The sequence below is a fragment of the Leptosomus discolor genome, chromosome 4 (genome assembly GCF_034619465.1).
Source record: "Leptosomus discolor isolate bLepDis1 chromosome 4, bLepDis1.hap2, whole genome shotgun sequence".
NCBI classification, from domain to species: Eukaryota; Metazoa; Chordata; class Aves; order Leptosomiformes; family Leptosomidae; genus Leptosomus; species Leptosomus discolor.
In genome coordinates, this window is record NC_141394.1 from 46517997 (window position 1) to 46537254 (window position 19258).

At 40.4% G+C, this 19258-nt stretch overlaps 1 protein-coding gene across 1 annotated transcript in view; it reads left to right on the top strand.

Moving 5' to 3' along the window:
• Positions 1–19258, top strand: part of TNKS (tankyrase) — a 144041-nt gene that overhangs the window by 64700 nt on the left and 60083 nt on the right. Inside the window, exons 4-5 of the mRNA XM_086464640.1 lie at positions 11253–11289; positions 12158–12233. Of these exons, the coding sequence (XP_086320766.1) occupies positions 11253–11289; positions 12158–12233 (113 nt within the window). The remainder of the gene's footprint in view (positions 1–11252; positions 11290–12157; positions 12234–19258) is intronic.

The window sequence follows — 19258 nt, forward strand, 5'->3', positions numbered from 1 at the left end:
TACACAGAGACCACACCTCTGCTCAGATCAGGCAAAGCTTGATCCAAGTTACTGTGACTGATCACTGCTACTCTAAATGTGTGTTCAGAAATGGCATTAAAGATAACTTCTGAAAATGAGACAAAGGGAACTGTTGCTTTTAAGTAGATATTCCCTATACCATAAGATCTGATGGGAAGGAGAAGGGAGGGGAAGGATGTTCCAAGTCAAACACAACTCTTCGTTACTCGGAGTACGAACAAGAATCTTACATGTCAATCCACTGCCACCTTTTTCCAATCGTGCTGCTGTCCCCTCTCCCTCAAATTGTACCAGGCTTTTTCTTATTTTCAAACTGTCTTTTGACTCTTAACTGGCAAATAAAAACCCATGGGGAGGGAAAATTTGCCCACAACAGCGAGGCAAAATTATTTGAGTTATGTGGCTTTAATGTAAGTGAATAAGCGGTTGGGTTATTTTACCTTTTTGTTGTGAGGAAATGCATATTTTTCAAAATATTTAGACTGAACTGTAGACAGATTAGTTTCCTGTTTGGCATGACAAAATTGTTCCTTATAACAACATCTATTACCTCTGTTTTGACATCCTTTGGTAAGGATTTACTTACTGTACTTTGCTTAAGTGTTGAATAAAAATAAGTTGACTTTCTTTCCCTTTCATGATATCTCTGCTCTTCGTAATAAAGATAATGTTGCAGCATTGTTTTCTTTAACTTCCAAAATACAGCTAGGGGGTTTCATTGCTGTGTGTTCCACAGCTTTGTCCTGTGTTTCCTCCATGTCTTGGTTCGAAAGACAGGTGTCTGCGGAGGAAGGCAGGAGCCTCCCTTGAAATGGAAAGTACAACCCCCTTCCCTCCAAATTATTATAATTTTTGAAATTAACGGGCCTTCAGGCAAAGATATGGGGAATAGGAATAACAGTTCTTTACTAATATATATATATATATATATATATATATATATATATATATATATATAAAACACACGGCAGGGAAAAAAAACACAACCCACTGGTTTACACTGACAGAGTCAGGAATACAACCTGACCCCCTGTTAGGGTGGCAGTAGCAGTCCGATAAGATGCTGGCTGCAGTCCTCCTGAAGTGATGGATGTAGTTCTGTGGAAGCAGCAATCAGGTAAAAGAGTCTGGACTTCCTCCGAAGGTCCAGTGGTAGGTAGGTAGCTCTTGTCCTCTGGAACTCCAGTGGGGGGAAAAACTCCTCTGGGAATCCAGTGGAAGAAGGCTGCTAGGGTGTTCGAAATCTCCGGTTTTATTTGGCATGGACTGCTTGGCTCCCCCCCCCCCCCCGGGCGGAGCATCTCACAATGGGATGGGGAGTCGTGAGGCGGTTCCTTGATGGGCCATTAACAGGAGATAGCCCAGGAGCGAGTTATCGATGAGTCAGGCGATAAGGCATTGTTGTGCCCATTAACAGGAGATAGTCCAGAGGGGGGAGGCAGGGAGCACCGCCCCACCTGGTCTCAACAGCTCCTGAAGATGGTAATAGAATACTTTTTTTTTTTTCCTTTTGGCACATTTTACACTGTAACCTAGGACACTCCAGTACAAAGGAGTTTGTTCCTTTGGCTTACTACTCTGTGGCCCAGCACATATTGTAGGAGCATTTGTCCAGGAGGTAGAGAGGTGATTTAGCTGGGTCTGAGTTCCTCCCAGGGTGTGTGCTGCAGGACGTGTGGCAACACACATGCATTTTTATGAGGTGTCAGACTCTGTTTTCTCAAGCTTGTAGAGTAAGTTTAGATACATGGGGCAGCTTCAGATGTACAGAGGAAGGACTATAGTGTTCGGTAAAAAAAATTCTCAAGTCAGTAAAAAAAATACTTTGGCACATATGTACATCTTTATATGTCTCATTAATTTCCTAGCAAACATAAAAAACCCAATTTCTTTAAATCCGTATAAATTGTTAGTACAAAATCAGTCATGTCTGCTGTATCTAAGAGAGTATAGATTTTTTGGTTAAAATAAATGCTTCAATTTTGAATCCAGCTATAGATTTCCAGACACGGTGTCCCTGGCTTGCTGGCATGTTTTATCTACAATGGGAAAATCTGAGAGAGTGCAAAATTTAGTCTGATCATGTTCACTCCAGAGTTCTTTTCAGAGAAAGATTAGATGATGGAGCATAATTTTGGAGCTTGCTTTTATACAATATGGCTTTTCTGAGAGTTCTGTATACTTTTTCTTGCTAGTTTTCTTCCGTGCTTCATGCCAATTATACACAGGCATTTCTGTGGTTTCTTCTTAGAGAATATTCTGAGGGATCAAATAATTTCCTTGTTTGAGGAGACTGTTTGGAAGGACAGGGGAGAAAGCTGTCTTTTTAAAAGGATTCACTAATATGAATGCAGCTTATTTCTCCCGCTCAGTTAAGGGCATACTGTTTGGCTATCTATCCAACTCTACTGTACTCTCAAGTCTTTGACAAAGAGTTTCTTTGTCTTTTGTCTTCCTTTGGAGAGATTTCCTAGAACTCCTAGAGAGAAAATACATATGCAGACATATTACAGAAATAAGAAAAGTAGTAGTTGCTGGAAAAATGGAATAGCACCGTTTATTGGTTGTTAATATGGAGCATGGCCAGAGTAGTGGGAATTACAGTGGAGGTTTGGTTTTGCTGATAGCTGGAACTAATACAAGAAATAAAGGGAATGTTGCTTTTACGTTAGGTATGAAGGGGTGGGTGATGTGGAAGGCTCAACAGCTCTGGGAAAAAAAAAAATTAATTTCCTTTTCCATGTGTATTTCACAAGAGATCTCATGAGTATTGAACTTTGATGAAAAGATGAGCCTCAACCTTTTCCGTTTTTCTGTCTCACCAGTGTGTTTTGAATTGCAGAAGGTTTGGGTTTTCTTCCTAGTCTATTGAAATTCTTCAATTCTTTTTCCTCTTCCACTTGGAGTCTGAAGACATGACAGATGAGTGATGGTGTGTCTTCCAGAAAAGTACAGCATTCCGAAATAGCACAGTTATATTGAAAATAATGTTTTTCACACTGTGAACAAAAAATGCATGTTCATGGTGTTTATATGAGTAGCATGCACTAATAGGAAGAAATTGAAACTGCTTGTGTAGGTACATTAAAAATAATGAGTTTTAGAATACTGGTCAGATATATTATTTCAGAAGAAATTGTATTGTAAGGTGTGATGCTATTGTTGAAGGTAAGATGACTATATGGATTACCATATGATGGGTGGTTTTAGTTTTGGGGTTTTTTTTATTGCTTTGCTGGGTGGTTGGGTTTTATTTATTATATTTTTATTATGGTCCTGCAGTGCAATGTGTTGTGTCATTTCCCCGTACATTCAAGAAGATTCCTCTGTTTGACTGCTGTAATAGATTTAGCTTCATTTTTTGTGTCTTATGATTTAAGAGTTAAGAAATGTGAAACCCTCTGACAAAGGAATACTTTCATCTTCCTGCCACTGTGTGATGAAGGAAATCTGATAGCGTTTTTTAACAAATAGGTCAGCACCACTGAAAAGAGCTCCTCTGAGATATGGAAGTACGTTATGTGCCAAGTGTAAACTTAATGGTGCTGTAATTGCATTTTGCTATACCATCTAATCCTTCTTAGTGATCAACACCTATAAAGTACATGCAATTTATACTTGGATATGAAGATGGCATTTAATAACCACTGTATCTTATATATGCTTATGTAATACATGTGCTTTGAATTGATGGCTTAATAGCCAAGAACCTCTTCCATCACTTAAGACCCTAGCAGAGGTTTTGCCAGTCTGTGCTATACAAAACTGCGTATTTCCTGATGTGCTGCTTCCTACCAGGCTTTAGAAGAGATCTGGCTTTCTGTTTCTAGAAGACTAAATCAGGAATGCTCTGAATTTGAGCTCTGTCTGCCTCACTGAAAGTTATTCCAGGTAGGATGCTGCTAGCTCCGTGGTTTGGCAGAGTTGTGGCCAAAACCAAATTATGCTTGCTTATTTCTTTAATTTCTGCCCCCCCTTCTAAAACATATCCCTAAAAGCGCTTCACTATTAGCTGAGCCATTTCTAAATTTCTGTTACAAATGGCTAATTTGAATCTGTGTGTGTGCTTCCTGAACTCATCTTCAACAGAAGAGGCAGAGTCAAGGTACCAAACCTTTCCTCCTTGATAACATTCCACCTTGTCTGCAACTTGTTCTTGAAGGTGTTATCTCCTGAGTTGCTTTTCTGTTCCTCTTACATGTAGTAGAATTACTTTGGTGTTTTTCATCTGTGACAAGAGCTTAAAATTAGAGTCTTGCCATGTTCCTGGTTGAGCCTATTAGCATATAAAATGAGCCTATTTGCTTGTGAGAAACAGCTGAGTGGAGAAGTGCAAGAGTCATAAAGAAATTAACCCTAAACAAGTGGGAAGTAAAGCAGTATAATAAAATCTGAAATGATTTTTTTTGTTCCTCTTCCTTCTTAAGTGTTTCTTGTACTTCTTTGTTATAAATGCCTTTTCCCAAAGGATATTATTTTAACATACCTCTTTTTTTATTGTTGAGATTTTTTTTTATGTGTCAGGCAGTTATTCCCACAACCTTGTGCTTGTTGAATGGTAAAAATACCTTGCTCTAATTTAACTTCATTATTTTAGTCTCATCTGTTGCTTTACTTACAAGAAAAGCTAAATAGGGAAGAAGGAATTGATGAGTATTTTAGTGGTGTGATTGGAGCCTTCCAAAAGCAGACACATTGAAAACAAGATTTGAGTGTGCTTAGAAGAATGGTGTTTTAAAAACAAACAAAAAAACCCAACCCCTCCCCTTCCCCCAAAAAAACGCATTAGGCTGTCACAAGCACTGAAAGCCTCCTGCTCTGGTTATAACTTGGATATTTGTTTAGATACTTAAATATTACTCCAAAGACTACAGTGGATTAAAATGGATTGCATATGTGGGTGTGTGCTCATTGCTCACTTGTGGATCTGTAAAGTCCAGGAGGGTCAGAGAACAGGTGTAGTTTTAATTTATTTTTACAGTGTTTATTTCTTTGCTAAACTCTTGTCTGAATTCTAGTGCATAGATTGCTTTCTTTGCGTTTGAGTTGGGGTTGCTACAGAGTTTCCATTTCCCCTCCATCCATCCTCTCTGCACCATCTTGCCCAGGCACTTCATTCCCAGGGACATCAGGACTGTGATGCTCTTTTCCCAGCAACTGTGTGCATTGCTGTGCTAGCAGAGAACCTGGCTGGAAAGGCACCAGGAACGCTTAAATGAGGAAAAAGGAGAGATTCTAATATCCGCTGCCTCTACTGCTGTGCTGGAGAGCCCATGTCCACGGTGTTGCTAGGTAATTGTGAATACTTGGGGGGGGGGGGGGGAAATCTGCTGAGCTGTTCACAAATATCTTGTCGATCTTCATGTGGGACATCTATTTTCAAAAGTAGTAGTTCAGGTTTTCAAGGTAGGCAGCCACTAAGAAGCTGTAGTCTGCACATGATCGGAGCTGCTGTGTTTTCTAATGGAGCAAGATTTCACCCCTGACTTCCAGTGCTGCTAAGCCTGCAGCTGCCAAGAAACGGGAGGTTCTGAAGAGATTGCTGCCTGGAAGGTTAGTGGGACCGAGCACTGGCACAGGTTGCCCAGAGGGGTTGTGGAGTCTCCATCCTTGGAGAGATTCAGAAGCCACCTGGACACAGTCCTGGGCAGTCTGCTCTACGTGGCCCAGCTTAAATAGAAGGGTTGGACAAGAGGACCTGCAGAGGTCACTTCAACCTCAGCCATTCTGTGATACTCATGAATCTTCTCTCCCCAGCCTGTGGCCACAGCTGCGCATTCATGATCACAGAATGTTAGGGATTGGAAGGGACCTCGAAAGAGCAGGGCCACCTAGAGTAGGTCACACAGGAACGCATCCAGGTGGGTTCTGAATGTCTCCAGAGGAGACTCCACAACCTCTCTGGGCAGTCTGTTCCAAGGCTCTGTCACCCTCACAGTGAAAAAGTTTTTCCTTATGTTAACGTGGAACCTCCTGTGCTCCAGCTTGCACCCGTTGCCCCTTGTCCTGACATTGGACATCACTGAGAAGAGCCCGGCTCCATCCTCCTGACGCTTGCCCTGTCCTATTGTCACAGATCTCAGAAGCAGGTTATCATTGGCTAGTGTAAAATTTTTCAGTGTTTATCAGTAGTCTGGGGATTTAAATTTGTTACTGTGATTCCATATGATATGCAGCTTGTTCATCCTCTTAGTTTTTCAGGTTGGTCGAAAATATTTTATTCTTTTTTTCCCCCTGTTATTTTCTGCCATTATGTTGGATAATAATGGCTTGGTTTAATCTGTGTGACATTAATTTTTAAGGAATTGTCCTCACTGTGGAAAACTAACAGATGATAATATGATAATGTAAAAACTGCTTTGTCCAGGTTGACATTTTGTCTCACACTGGTTTCTGTAGTGGGGGAGAGAGGAGGGGAAATTCACCTTGTTTCTTACTATAGATGCATTGAAAAAGCACTGTTGGTTTATGCCATGCATTCAGATAGTTTGGGGTTTTTTAGCTTGCAGCATGCTGAAATTTCAACACTTTTATAAGAGAGTAAAATAAGGTTACTTGTGTGTGAAGGACATTGTAGGATTGATTCATTATGTTCTTTTTTTCCAGAATTGGAAATTTTTTCTTTTGTCTCGAACACATACGTATGTGACGGTCATGTTTCACAGACTCCTCTATTAAGTTTAAAATTTAAAAGTTGCTAGTAAAGAAAAGCTAGAAGTGGACTGACTGATTATTGCTTGTAACTCTTCAATAATGGAATTGGTTTATGCTGTGCTTAGATTTTCAGTGTGACCCAGTGTAACACCATATAATCACGTGGAACCAGTAACCACAAAAATAGGAAGATGACACCCTGAAGGTGGGACGCAGGAAAAACGAGTTTATGGTAGAGGAGGTCTTATACAGACAGCTGCAACAGGCTGTGCTTTTCTGATTGCAGCGTTTATCATTAAGCTGGAAAGCACAAGGGAAAGAAATACATTGGGAGCCCATAAAGTTTTCAGCCTGTTGCTGTTGGTGGATGCCTGTCTTTCATTCCCCCTAATAAAATGTTCCTGCATATGTCTGTGTATGTCTCCAGCTCAGTACTCCACATACAGTTGCTTTCATCTGCTGTAGTTGGATTCAATGTGGCCGCCGATCAGCATGTTGTCTCGGTGTAAGGCAAGGTCTCCTGTCTTCCATTGAGATCTCAACTGAGCTTCCAGATCCGGGATCTGCTTAACCACCGGGTGCAAGCAGCCACTGCTGTCTGATGGTTCATAAGCGTTTGCTGCTAATTGCCTGCTGCAAAATGCAGCTAGGGCCAGGTACAGCAGTGGCTGCATAGCGTGTGGAGCAGTGGTCGCTGTAGTTCGCAGCAGCTGATCAGAGATCTTGGAGATAACTGATTTTCTCCTGGGAGGAAATGGAGATGGGGCTAGTTAGCTGCCTGGTGCTGGCTGTGTTTTGACAGCGTGATTATCTGTGGTTACCAGTGGTGACCTTCTAGTTCCAGTATAAATAGAGCAGCAGTGGTGTGATCTGAGCTGGGAGCAGAGAACTTCATGATTTAAAGGATGCTGAGTGAGCTGTAAGCAATGAAGTTGATCAGATGCAGTGAACACCAGACACTGAACTGTTTCTACTTACTTACCAGCTTTTGTCTGACATGACAGGAACAGGCACACTGCTTTGGTATAGCTCTCTGCTCCCCATTTCACACCCTTTCTGTACTCGCCTTCAGAAATTCCCAGGCTGACTGTCTCTGGGCTACTAAGCATGCGGAGGTGAGCATATCTAGTGCTGCTCTCATGGGTTGCTGGCCCAAGAAGTGGCAGCCTTTCTGTGCTGTTGCTCTGGGCTCTCTCGCCTGGAGAGGGGAGGCACTCCTGGTGAGTTCTCACCTACCTAGTGTGGCAGGATGTGTCTGGTGGTGTGGCCATGTGTTGTTTGGGCTTGCCATATGAAACACAGAAAGGACAGGTTGAACTGTGATGTGGTGGAACAGCCGGATAGCAAATAGATTAAAATTGTTTCCAGCATTGTATTTTGGTTTTGGTCTTCTGTGGCAAGGTCTAACAACATCAGCTTCACAACTCTGGCAGACAAGCTTTGTGCTGTCCAAGATAATGCTGCCAAAACTCCTTTGTATTGAAACTGTGATGGGAAGGATGTTTTTCTCTCAAAGCTAGCAACTGCTAAGAGATTTGACAGGCTGTTACCTGTGCATTTTTCTTCAGATGCCCTTTTGCAAAAATATAAACCCTAACCTGCCCAAAGGAGCTCTTTAAGTGATGTTATTAGCTTTGTTTAAGTCTAACAGTTTGACATTCTTTGAACAGAAGTATTATGTGAGGTTGATGGTCTGTATTCCTATACTTCATCTCAGAACTTTAAATTCATCTCTGCCACAAGCACGCACGGTTTGTTTTAAAATGCTTTGCAAATGAATATTTTATTAGGTAGCTGTGGCCAAATGCTGCAGGATGGCCTTTGATATGCTTTGTAGCCAAGCGGCTTTAGCTGTGTTGGCAGAGCCCTCTGGTGGGAACGCAGCCTGTGCCAGCAGCAGCCGGTCCTGCGGGCAGTGCCACCCACTTGTCCCACATGCCACCAGCCAGACCTCTCTTGGCTCTGTGGCACCCCACCAGCTGCTTGCTTGAGTGGCCAAGGGGTTCCCCTTCATCCCGTTCCTAGCCAGGAGAGCAGAGCCCTGTGGAGTGCACTTGGCCTTTTTTAGCAAACCTGATGGTGTGCTGTGAGCGCCTGTATGATTTTAGGTGTTGCTTTGCAAAAATATGATGGCTCTTTGAGAGTAATAAAGTTAGCCAATTACAAAATAATATTTTCCTTATACATATCACAATGTGGGAGAGCTGTGATGAATTTAAAGAATTGCTTGTATGAATTTCAATGGTATCTGCAAATACCTTTTTTTAAAGTACCTCTTAGTAAAAGTAACTGATTTCCTTAGGCATACAGTGGGACATTTCTAAATCAAGAGCCACAGCCTTCCATTTCTGTTGGGCAGTAATGCTTTTGCTAATCAAGGGACCTGAGGAAAGGGCTTTTGGTTTTTAAAGTACCAACTTACTGAGCATGAAGGAAAAATGTTATTACACTTGTCTAACCTAATAGTATTCAAAAGCCTGGTTAGGACTGCTAGATGCACTGCCAAACCAGAATGTGCAAACAGGTCTTTTAATCTGATTAGGTCCCTAAAGTGTTGATATAATACAAGCCAATAACGCTCCTGCAGGAAACCCAGCTGTTTGAGATTTGTTGCACAAGTAATGCAGTAGTAATACAGTGTCTTTTTTTTTTTTTTCATCCTCACACCCTGGCCTCACAGATCTTTTTACTCGCCATTGATTTGAAACACTCACAACTGTGCCCACTATTTTATCTTCATTAAAATAAAAAAAGAGGAACATGTACCATGGCTTGAAAAGGCAATTGCCTGTGATGGACAGGAGGCCCCTCTGATGAAGCTGGAGAGTGGCAGCAAGACAAAGGCAATCGTATTTTTTATGTCATTTTACTTGCTTCATGATCGAGTTTTCATTAAGACAGACGTATAAATTCTTCCAAAAGCTAAATTAACCTTCATGGCCTATATTTGAAATGCCAATTTCAGTTCTTCACCTTTGTGTTGAGCTCATCTGCTCCATCACTGGAGTTCAGCAACACAGAACTGCTCTGTTGAGACGGTCACGCAAGAGGCAGTCGCATGGTGGAACTCCTTGCTGCAGGGTGTTCTGAATTCCTAAAGCTGCAGATGTTTCAGAAACCAATTAAATGCAATTGTGAAAGGAAAATTCACCAGTATGTGATGAGATGCAGATACTGCCTTTGAGAATTCCTCAGCTCCAGCTGGGGGCATGGGGTGGGAGGTGCATGGCTGGGTGTACTTGCCCTCTTCCTCCTTACCCGTGGGCAAAGGCAGGATGCTGAACCAAACAGGGCTCCTTAAGGCCCTGGGGAGGGCAGGTTTTGTGTGGTTCTTGTCCCCCTCTGCTGATAACCAGAGGAGCTGTAATGGGGGGAGTACGAAGCTGTTTGCAGTAGATGAGGACTGTAACTCTCTGCCTGCAGCATAGAGAAGTGTTTTGTTGAGGGATGTGAGCGTTTCAGTTCACCTGTAGTCCAGTCTGGCGTCTTCCATGGCCTGATGACTTTCCTCACCTGTAATGAGAGTTTCACTGGGGGCTTATTGCAGCTGCCCATAGGAGGCAGCACAAAGGTTTTTCCTTCTTGCGGGAGAGCTTCATCTTCCTGCTTTTCTTATGGCATTGTAGTTTAGAGGTTTTAATTCTCTGGCAGGTGGTATACGGTATGTTTTTCGAGCCCTGCATCTTTTTGCTCTTAGGATACCCTCTGCTCTGTGACTTTATAAAGCTGCTAAAAAGCTATTTTTCTAATTTCTGATTTCAAATTCCCTTGAATTTGGATTGCACCATGTCATCATGATTCAGCTTTGTAGCATACAGTCTGACTTCCACAGGTCACCTTGTTCCATGGTCTTTTTAAGATATTCACATGTGATTTTAATCCTGTGATGCAACAACCTTCCTGAGCTGTCTATTCTAACTCAGAATTTCAAATGTAAATGTTGCTTTAACGTTATTTGTGGCTATGTCTAATCTGAGTCTTGGAACAAAATCTCTTTGGAGAGTTCATGCTCTTTTGTCTGTGCTTTTTATTTCAAATGCATATTTTCTTGGAAAGTGGCTGATGATATAATATTTGGAATTTTTTAAATAATCACTGCTTTTCTGAAGAACTTGATGTCTAGTACTACTATTCAAATAAGCAGGTGAGAGCTTTGGGTATCAGCAATTTGTACCTTTTGAAAAGCCGCACTGCCTCGCTTTTGTCTCGGAATTTATTATGCTTCCCAAGTATAATGTGACATACTGAATAGGGCAGGGGGTGGGGACATTGTCTTCAGCTGACATGCTGTTATCAGCGGGACTGTGTTTCTGGACACAAGATTTCACAGTCATTGGTTGTCCGAAGAAAGCCTTTCCATCTGAGGATTGGACAAGAAGATGCGTCAATTTGCTGCCCGTCTCCAAGGTACTGGTGATGCTGCCTCCACAAGCTGGCTAACGTCACAGCTCCATCACCCAGCGGGGTGTGGGCTTTTTTCTCCTCTTCTCTGTTTTAATTCTGTATTTGCTTCCTACTGCATTTCTTAATCTGTCTTCTGCCAAATGCTAACAGCATGATATTTTGCAATCATTTAGGTGAATACAAGAAGGACGAACTCCTGGAAGCTGCTAGGTGAGTGCTGCTTAGAATATAAAGCATATTTTGAGGGTGGGAGCAGGAGAGGAAAAGGGATTTTTAAAACAGTAGTGTTTTGTCATTGCTTTTCCATGAAATGATGCAAACAAACCACTTCATTAGCATAAATCTCTTTGGACTTTACAGTCTGGTACAAACGGAAAAGCCTGTTTATGTAATTGAAATCCCCCACTATGGTGGTTATAAGGTTAATATTGAGTTTTTGCTTTAAGCTCCTTAAATCCTCTTTATCGTTTGGTGACTGTTCTTTTTAGGGGCAATTTACATATTGGAATTTTTCTTTTCTCTCGGTTTTTACTGCTACCTTAGGATATATTTTGAAAATAGGCTTTATTGGAACAGAGCATAAGGAAGCCTATATACAAAAGGTGTAAAGTTCAGTCGTATATTCCAAAGATGCTTTCATCCTTCCTTCTGACAGTACAAGACCCTTTTATATAGACCATTAACCCTTGTAAAAAATTTCTAGGTATTGGTGTGTAGTTGTTTCAAATGTTATGGGCCATATGCTATGAAAATATATTTAATTCAGAACATTTAATTAGGCAAAGGGCTTTTAGAGGCTCTGTAAAATTAGATGAAGGAAATACAAGATGAGGTTAAGGAGAGTCTTTACATGATCTTTTGTAATACACTTAACTGCAAATTTAATATTCTTTTTTTGTATTTACCCTTGGTTTTGTAATGGTCAGAAGATCCTTTAGCCATCTGACATTCTCCCTGGCAAAGTACAAATTTCAATATACTTTACTTTGATATCCAGCTCCTTAGCAAATGTTTTGCAAAGAGCTCTGTCTCCCTTCCCACCCCCCCCTTTCCATGATCCTCTCCTCTCCATTTACAGGAGTGGTAATGAAGAAAAACTGATGGCTTTATTGACTCCTTTAAATGTGAACTGCCATGCAAGTGATGGGCGTAAGGTAAGTTAATACCTGCTTTATATTTCTGTTATTCAAGAAAGGTCAATTTAACCCTACTGGGACGCATAGGTGTATAAACCAAGAGAGTGTACATACAAGGAGGAAAACCTGTGATGTCTTTTCACCATAAAATTAAATGCTGTTGTACTTGACACTGGCAGTTGTGACAGATCAACAGTCAGCAGACATGGATTTTGTGTGTGTCTTTTTCTTTTACATGTCAGACCCTGGCGTACATGTAAAGTGACACCCTAAGACCATTTACAAGTAAAACAAAATGTACTGTTGCAGGTGAATAAAATAACTAAGGGAGGAAAGTTGCTATTTGTATTTGAACATTGTCTAGGTGCAGTGGTCGGTATTAGGCTTAGCTCCTAACGCCCTGCCACGTAGACTGGCACTGTATTGATACGCCTAACACCTTCTGCATTTTCTTAAATTTGACATTATTGTTTTGACTTTCTCTGGCAGGGATGTTTGAATGAGTTAAATTAAGGATTAGGCTGAAACTGGAGGAGGGAAGAACATACGGAGCGAGAAGCAGCTCCTATGATTTTTGATGTTTGAGACATGAAGATGCTGGCCTGTCTAGACTATTAGATTTACAAATGTTGGTTGGTTTTGTGTGGTGGTTTTTTGGTTTTGGTTTTTTTTACTGTGAACGGGAATGTTTTTAATCTGCGTATCTTAAAAACATCTCTCACATGTAACAGTACATCTCACTCTTGGAGAGAAAAGCATGGGAGTGTTTTCCTTTATAGTTTTCTTCATTTTTGGTGCAGTGTGTTGGAGCATAGTATAAACCTCTGCCCATTTGGGAGCTGTTGTGGAACAGCCCAGTTCCACTGAAATCAATGAAGATAGGCCACTTTATGCTGTCTTTTCATTAAAAGACATGTTGCTGATTATAAAAAATGTCACTCCATTGTGAAAACATTTCTATTTTTAGTACGCATTTTAACGTATTTTCTCAGTTGTAATGCCTGTGATACCTACTGTGTGAAAGAAAACACATCCAGTTTTTTGCTTGCTTACATTTATCACTTATTGAAAGTTTATGAATCTTCCAGGGTTTTAAAACAATTTTATGATCTGAGGACAGGCAAATGAACAATGGCTTTATTTACTTCAGCTGTGTTGGAACTGATGAAATGCTCCCCATATTTTAAGATAAAACATATTGCCCGTAGTTCTTAATTTTCCTTTTCTTTTTTAAAGACTTTCAGTGTTCAAATGAGATTGTATTTAGGTATTAATAGTGCGCTGTGTTGTTATAATTAAGCATGGTAATACACAGCAGTGCATTACTGAATAATTGAGTCCCCATGACTATTGATGGAAGGCCAAAGGCAGAGTTGTGATTTTGGTCAATATGGAGAGGAATAAGTCCTTGCAGATATATAGAATATTTATCACTCAAAAAAAAATAAAATATTATTGCAGCCTCTGAATTAGTTTGAAAAGTTATGCCCAAAGTGCAGAAAGCATATTGCAGTTAAAGCTAATCAATGTGGACACTTTGATAATTTGGTTGGTTGGTTGTTGGTAAATGCACTGGTTATTAAAACTCCTTTTAAGATGGCTTGCCATTGATATTAATTGGCTTTTTTAGTGATGTCTACTGGATATTATTTTTTTCCTCTGTGTGTGTACAGACTGTTTAAGGTGAAGTAATTCTCTGTAGCAAGTGTGCTATAGAACTATTAAGTATTTCATTTGTAAGGCAAAGCTTTCAGGTCCTGTACTAGCACAAGATCACTTGGGGTTTAATCATTCTGAGCTGTGCTGGAAATTAAGTGAACTTTTCAGCCTACAGCGCAGCATTCTTGTAAATTAAAGTCTCTGCTGGTGTAGTTGCCTCCGATTGACCTATGGTGATTTACACTAGCTGAGAATTTCTCCATTTTGCAAGTTGTTTTTTGCATTCCTCGATGCTTTTCATAGTTATTTTTTGCAGATCTCTTGAGTTTCAAGTCTCAAACTTATCACACTGTAAGGCCACAGACCTAACTCGACTGTCAGGGCCAGGAAGTGCAGATTCTACAGAGTGGCCTGAGATTCTTAGCATCACGCTTACTCTGCAGTACAGATATATCCACAAACTCTTGTGTATATTTCTCCAGTTTGTGCATTGCTCGGCTTTGGACATTTCTGAGATGTCCATCACTACTCTGATAAGGGAAACTTAGTTTTGTAGGTGAGGAAACTTAAGTTGAGTACTGAATGGGTGATTATTTTTTTCTGTATAGCAAGAGGTGGTAGTGTTTTTTTCATACTTTGGGGTGTGACTTTCCAGAAGTTGTCATCTAACACCCATTGCACTAGAACTGCACAGGAAAATAGTCAGGAATTGTTAATCACAATATTGCTTATTTCATTGCTGTATGCAATTCACCTTTTCTTTTTCTTGGGGATATCTTCTGTGTCCCATGCATACTAACATCTGGAGTTCCTGGATTTCCCAAAAACGACATCTGCTGTGAGGTTGTGCTTCATAGAACAGATAAAAGGAGTGGAAAACTCTTGACAGTAGCTCACTAGTTTGAAAGTAGCTCAGATTGGAAATAACAAAGACTTACTGCATTCTGTGTGCTGCTTGCAGCCTTTTCAAAAAGTATTGATAGCCAGAGTCTGATTCCTACTGGACAGGAGTCCATGCTGCTCAAACAGTTACAGCTGGTGCTGATAACCATCTCTTTGTGTGTTTATTTAGCGTAGAGGTCAAAGACTGAATAGGAGTGAAAACTGTACTTGCTTCCTCCCCTCCAAGTCATAGTTTAGATAGGTTATGAGCACTGTAGAAATGTATCAATGAAGCTCTTCAGCTGTTGCCTGAAGAGGGAATTCATTCTCTGTTGCTATTCTTGCAGTTATTTTCTGGAGAGAAAAACAGAGTGTGTACGAAAGAAAGAGCAATTTTATACATCAGCTTAAAGCATTCCTGCATACCAAGGGTCTAGGTAATTTGTTTTGATGACCACGGAAAATCAACAATAATATCTCAGAGAAACAACTATTTCATTGAGCTAGATAGTGGTTGATTTTTGACTAATTATTGGCTTATATGGCTGTTGAATATATAGGAGGGCACAAATAATAGTGCAAAAGTACTGAGCTGTGCAGTGCAGAGCTATACAGTATAGTGTATGCAAATCAGAATTATGGAAGGGTAAAATTTCACAAGAACTGTTTTTTTAAACTGTTCATTTATTTGCTTTTTTTAAAAGCAGTGCCTAACCTGAAATATAGTAGTCATTTTTCATGCCAATTAGTCTTGCTTTGATTATTTTTTTTTTAACAGGAGACTGAAAAAAAATCACAGAATTGTTAGGATGTCGTGTTGTGTGTAACATAAAATTTGTGCTGCATCACTTTTTCAGTTTTGATTGTTTTGCAAAGTATTTGCTCTGTCAAAACAGAACTTAGGCAAAATGCATGGCACCTGTGGATTCCCCATGGGACTGAAATTTAACTGTATCCAGCCTCTGAGCTCTGCAAAGCTGTTCGGTCTCTATGTAATCTATAAAAGCAGTGACTTCTAGAAGAAACACTGTAGTATTGAAGTTAACAGATGGTACTGAACTTTCACACTGTTAAAAAGCCAAGCCACCCCACCTGTTTATCTGTCTGTTTACATAAAGGTACGTAGGCTCTGGAGACTTGCTTTGCAGCCCTGTTTTCCCTCAAATATTTTTTTCCTCTGGGGGTATCTTTTTAAAGACTCAGCTGTGGGTGAATTTTCAAAAAATGTTTTTGTCTGTTTTAGTACCACAGGTTCTTATCTGCTACTGGAAACTAAAGCTGTATTTTGTCACAGGAGCTGGATTTCTGACTTGTTACAACAATCACAGGTTACCTAATCCGGTAGTTCGTGGCAAGAGACAGGCTTAAAATAGAATCTATCATGTTTGCAGGTTGTGTTGAAGCCATCTCTTATCCCTCTCATTTCCATTGGAAAGCTGTTGTGGACACTCAAAAGGTGTTTCAGGAAGAAATTGATGTTGCCTCCCTTTTTAAAATACAGAAGTATGTGAGCTCGTAAGCATTGGGTTTAGCCGTTTGAATGAGGGCTCCTCTACAAGGCGGACTTCCCACATAGCTTCTTGACAGCTGTTTAGAGCAAACCACATCCAGCTGACGTGGTAGCTGTTAGCAATGGGAGGTTGCATTTTTGTTTTGAAGTTGGTTTTTTGCTGGTATGTAATATCCTGCTCCCGTACTATGTTTTGCATGCTCAGATCATGCTGGCACTGAAGTACTCGGGTGTCAGTTGAATAAAACCTTCTCTTCGTGCAAGGGAGCCCAACTCCTCCAGTCAGAAAAGAGTTTGTTTTGCTTCTTTTCTTGTTTGAAGTAGAGCAAATATCTGAGATTTTGTGCTCTTTGGAGCACAGAATATTGGGGTTTTTTTCTGTAAAATAAAATGCATGCTTCATATTTTGGAAGTATAGTTTCCATTGATCTGTTGCAGCTCTGTTTTGTATTATCATTTTATGTGAGCCATATGAAAAACAGAGAATACCATGGCATTACCTGTGAACAGCTTGGTGTCAGGTATTTGTTTAGCATGAGGCAGGAATTACTACCAGAAGGCAGCACAGGATGCAATTCCTCCACAGCTACATTGTTTTCCTTTCTGCACCTTCCCTCCCTGCCTCGCTGGGTAGGAACTAGAAACGTAGAAATTTCTGCAACAAGTGAACCAGGGAGCCTATAAACAATGCACCTCCGTTCTTTCCCAGCGTGGGACCATCTAGTACTGTGGATGAGGCTGTGATCCCGTGGAAAAAAATAATAGGCGATTGTTTAGTAAAAGGCCATTTCTAGGGTGCACAAGGTCCTACTTCGTTTTATTTCACTGTAGTCTTCTGGCTCCTAGTGCCCCTTCCTTTGTTTAGTCCCAGTTTTCAGTCCTTAACAGCTCCCAGTACCAGTTCTTAATACTTGGTATTATGCCTCTCCAATGCAGTTATACCCTTCCAAACCAGACGTAGACAACCCTGGAGCCAGAATACCAGTAGCAGGCCTTTGCATTAAACTTTGTGAGTCATAGGAGATGTGCTTGCCTCTTGGGTTTGATTGAGGCTGTTTCTTCAGACATTCATTTTTCTTGGGCACAGCATCATCCAGGTTCATGGATGCAGAGTACGGATGTAAGAATTCCAACTCTGAGAAGGTCTGCGGTGCAGTGCTGAGTGCCAGCATCCTCAGCCTGGAGCAACCACTACACAAGATCTTGCATGTGTGTGTTTTGTGGAGAGGATGGAGTGTCCCTCAGCTCCTGCTATGGGACATCTCTGATACCAAGTAATGTTCTGTCAGATGGGGTTGCAGATTCCTTCTCTTGCTTCCTCTGCTTCTTTCTCTGTATTGAGACATCAGCCTTGATCAGCCTGTAAACAAAGGGCTGGATAAATAGAAATTGGATTCTAACAAGATTAGGTGAGTTATGTCTCGTCTTACCAGGGAGTCTCCAAATTTGCTGCTGGTAAGTGGATTTGCCAGCCCCTGTTCCAGACTTTTGGTTGTTCTCAGACTTTTTTATGAAAAATCCTGCAGTTCAAAAGAAAATTGGTATGCCTTCCAATTTCTGAGTCTATATGGAACAATCGATCCATGTTTTCACAAGCTTTTTCTTTACAGTTATTAAACCTACAGGCTTGAGCAGAAGTTTAGATTCTCTTGTAATCACCTTGGCTCTGGGAGCTGGGGATTGAAGAAAAATGCTGTGTATTGCAAGACTTGTGAACAAATTGTGTGCTAGTGACACTATAAACCTGTACAATTGTGTGCATTTTTCTTGTGCTGTGGTAATAAAAATGAGAGCAATTACCACATAAACCTATAGGTCTGTTCCATAAATTTATGGCATACAGAGTATCTTCAGATGAGTATGGAACATCTTTTGGAAGAAGTTATTAACAACACTTATTATATGTGTTGGTTAAATGTTGTGAAAATACATGCTTTTCTACAGGCGAAAGCTGCATGTTTGAGCAAAAGACTTGTGAACAGATACCTGATATACCTGATGCAAGGCATTTTTTTTCATACCCAAGGATATGTCTGAATGTCTGTGTGCTCTCTACATATATGTATGTGTTTTTTGTCGCATTAATATATTATTTAGTGTCACAATTTACATGTTATCTTCTCCAGAACTTTATGAGCTTTTTCTGCTGGTGTACATTGTTTGTAGATATATCAGAAGTCTCTATTCTCAAGGCTTATCTACAACAAAAAAAATTACTTGTGCAGAGGAGAGAAGCAACAGAATCGTATATTGAAACCAGATTAACAGTTGACTGTGTGTATTCTGGGTTCAGAACAAGTACTTTCTCCTTGATTAGTCTAATAAAATTAAAATAAATTGTTTAACTAGAAAATGTCATTTTATTTCAGAAAGAGACAGCTCCACATGGAGTATATCCGAAACAGTTATTCCAGAATAACTGGGTGGACAAGCCCTTGCTGAATCTGCTCACTTGCTGCTTAGTAGCATAAAATGTCAGTCTGGTTTTGATGAAGTACTAAAAAAAACACTTCTGTGGGTGGGAAATGTGCAGATTTTGGGCTCTTCATTTGTGATCCTGGAAAGACTAGCCAGAAGTTTCATGATGCATGATTACAGCTTTTTGGAGCTGCAGTTACCAAAATAAGCAATAACAATGTACTGTTAGCTAATGTTTGCTAGCGTAAAGTTGGCCCTGACCAACAGCTTGTAAACACTGTAGATTTTGATGACCCTGATCTTGGTTGTGTTTCATGAAACGCATATGTATCTAGGAATATGAGTGTGTATATTGAGAGAGATATATATACAAATTTAAGTTATAGGTGTATATATGTCCATGTATATACTCACATATGTATTCACTTTTATATATACCTAGCTGTGTGTATTTTTATCTGTGTGTGTGTGTATGTGTGTATATCTCAAAGATATAGCTAGGTAATGTGCTTGCCTAGGGGAAGATAAGAGCCAGCACGCTCCTATTTCTGCAAGCTGATTTTCTGGGGTTCGA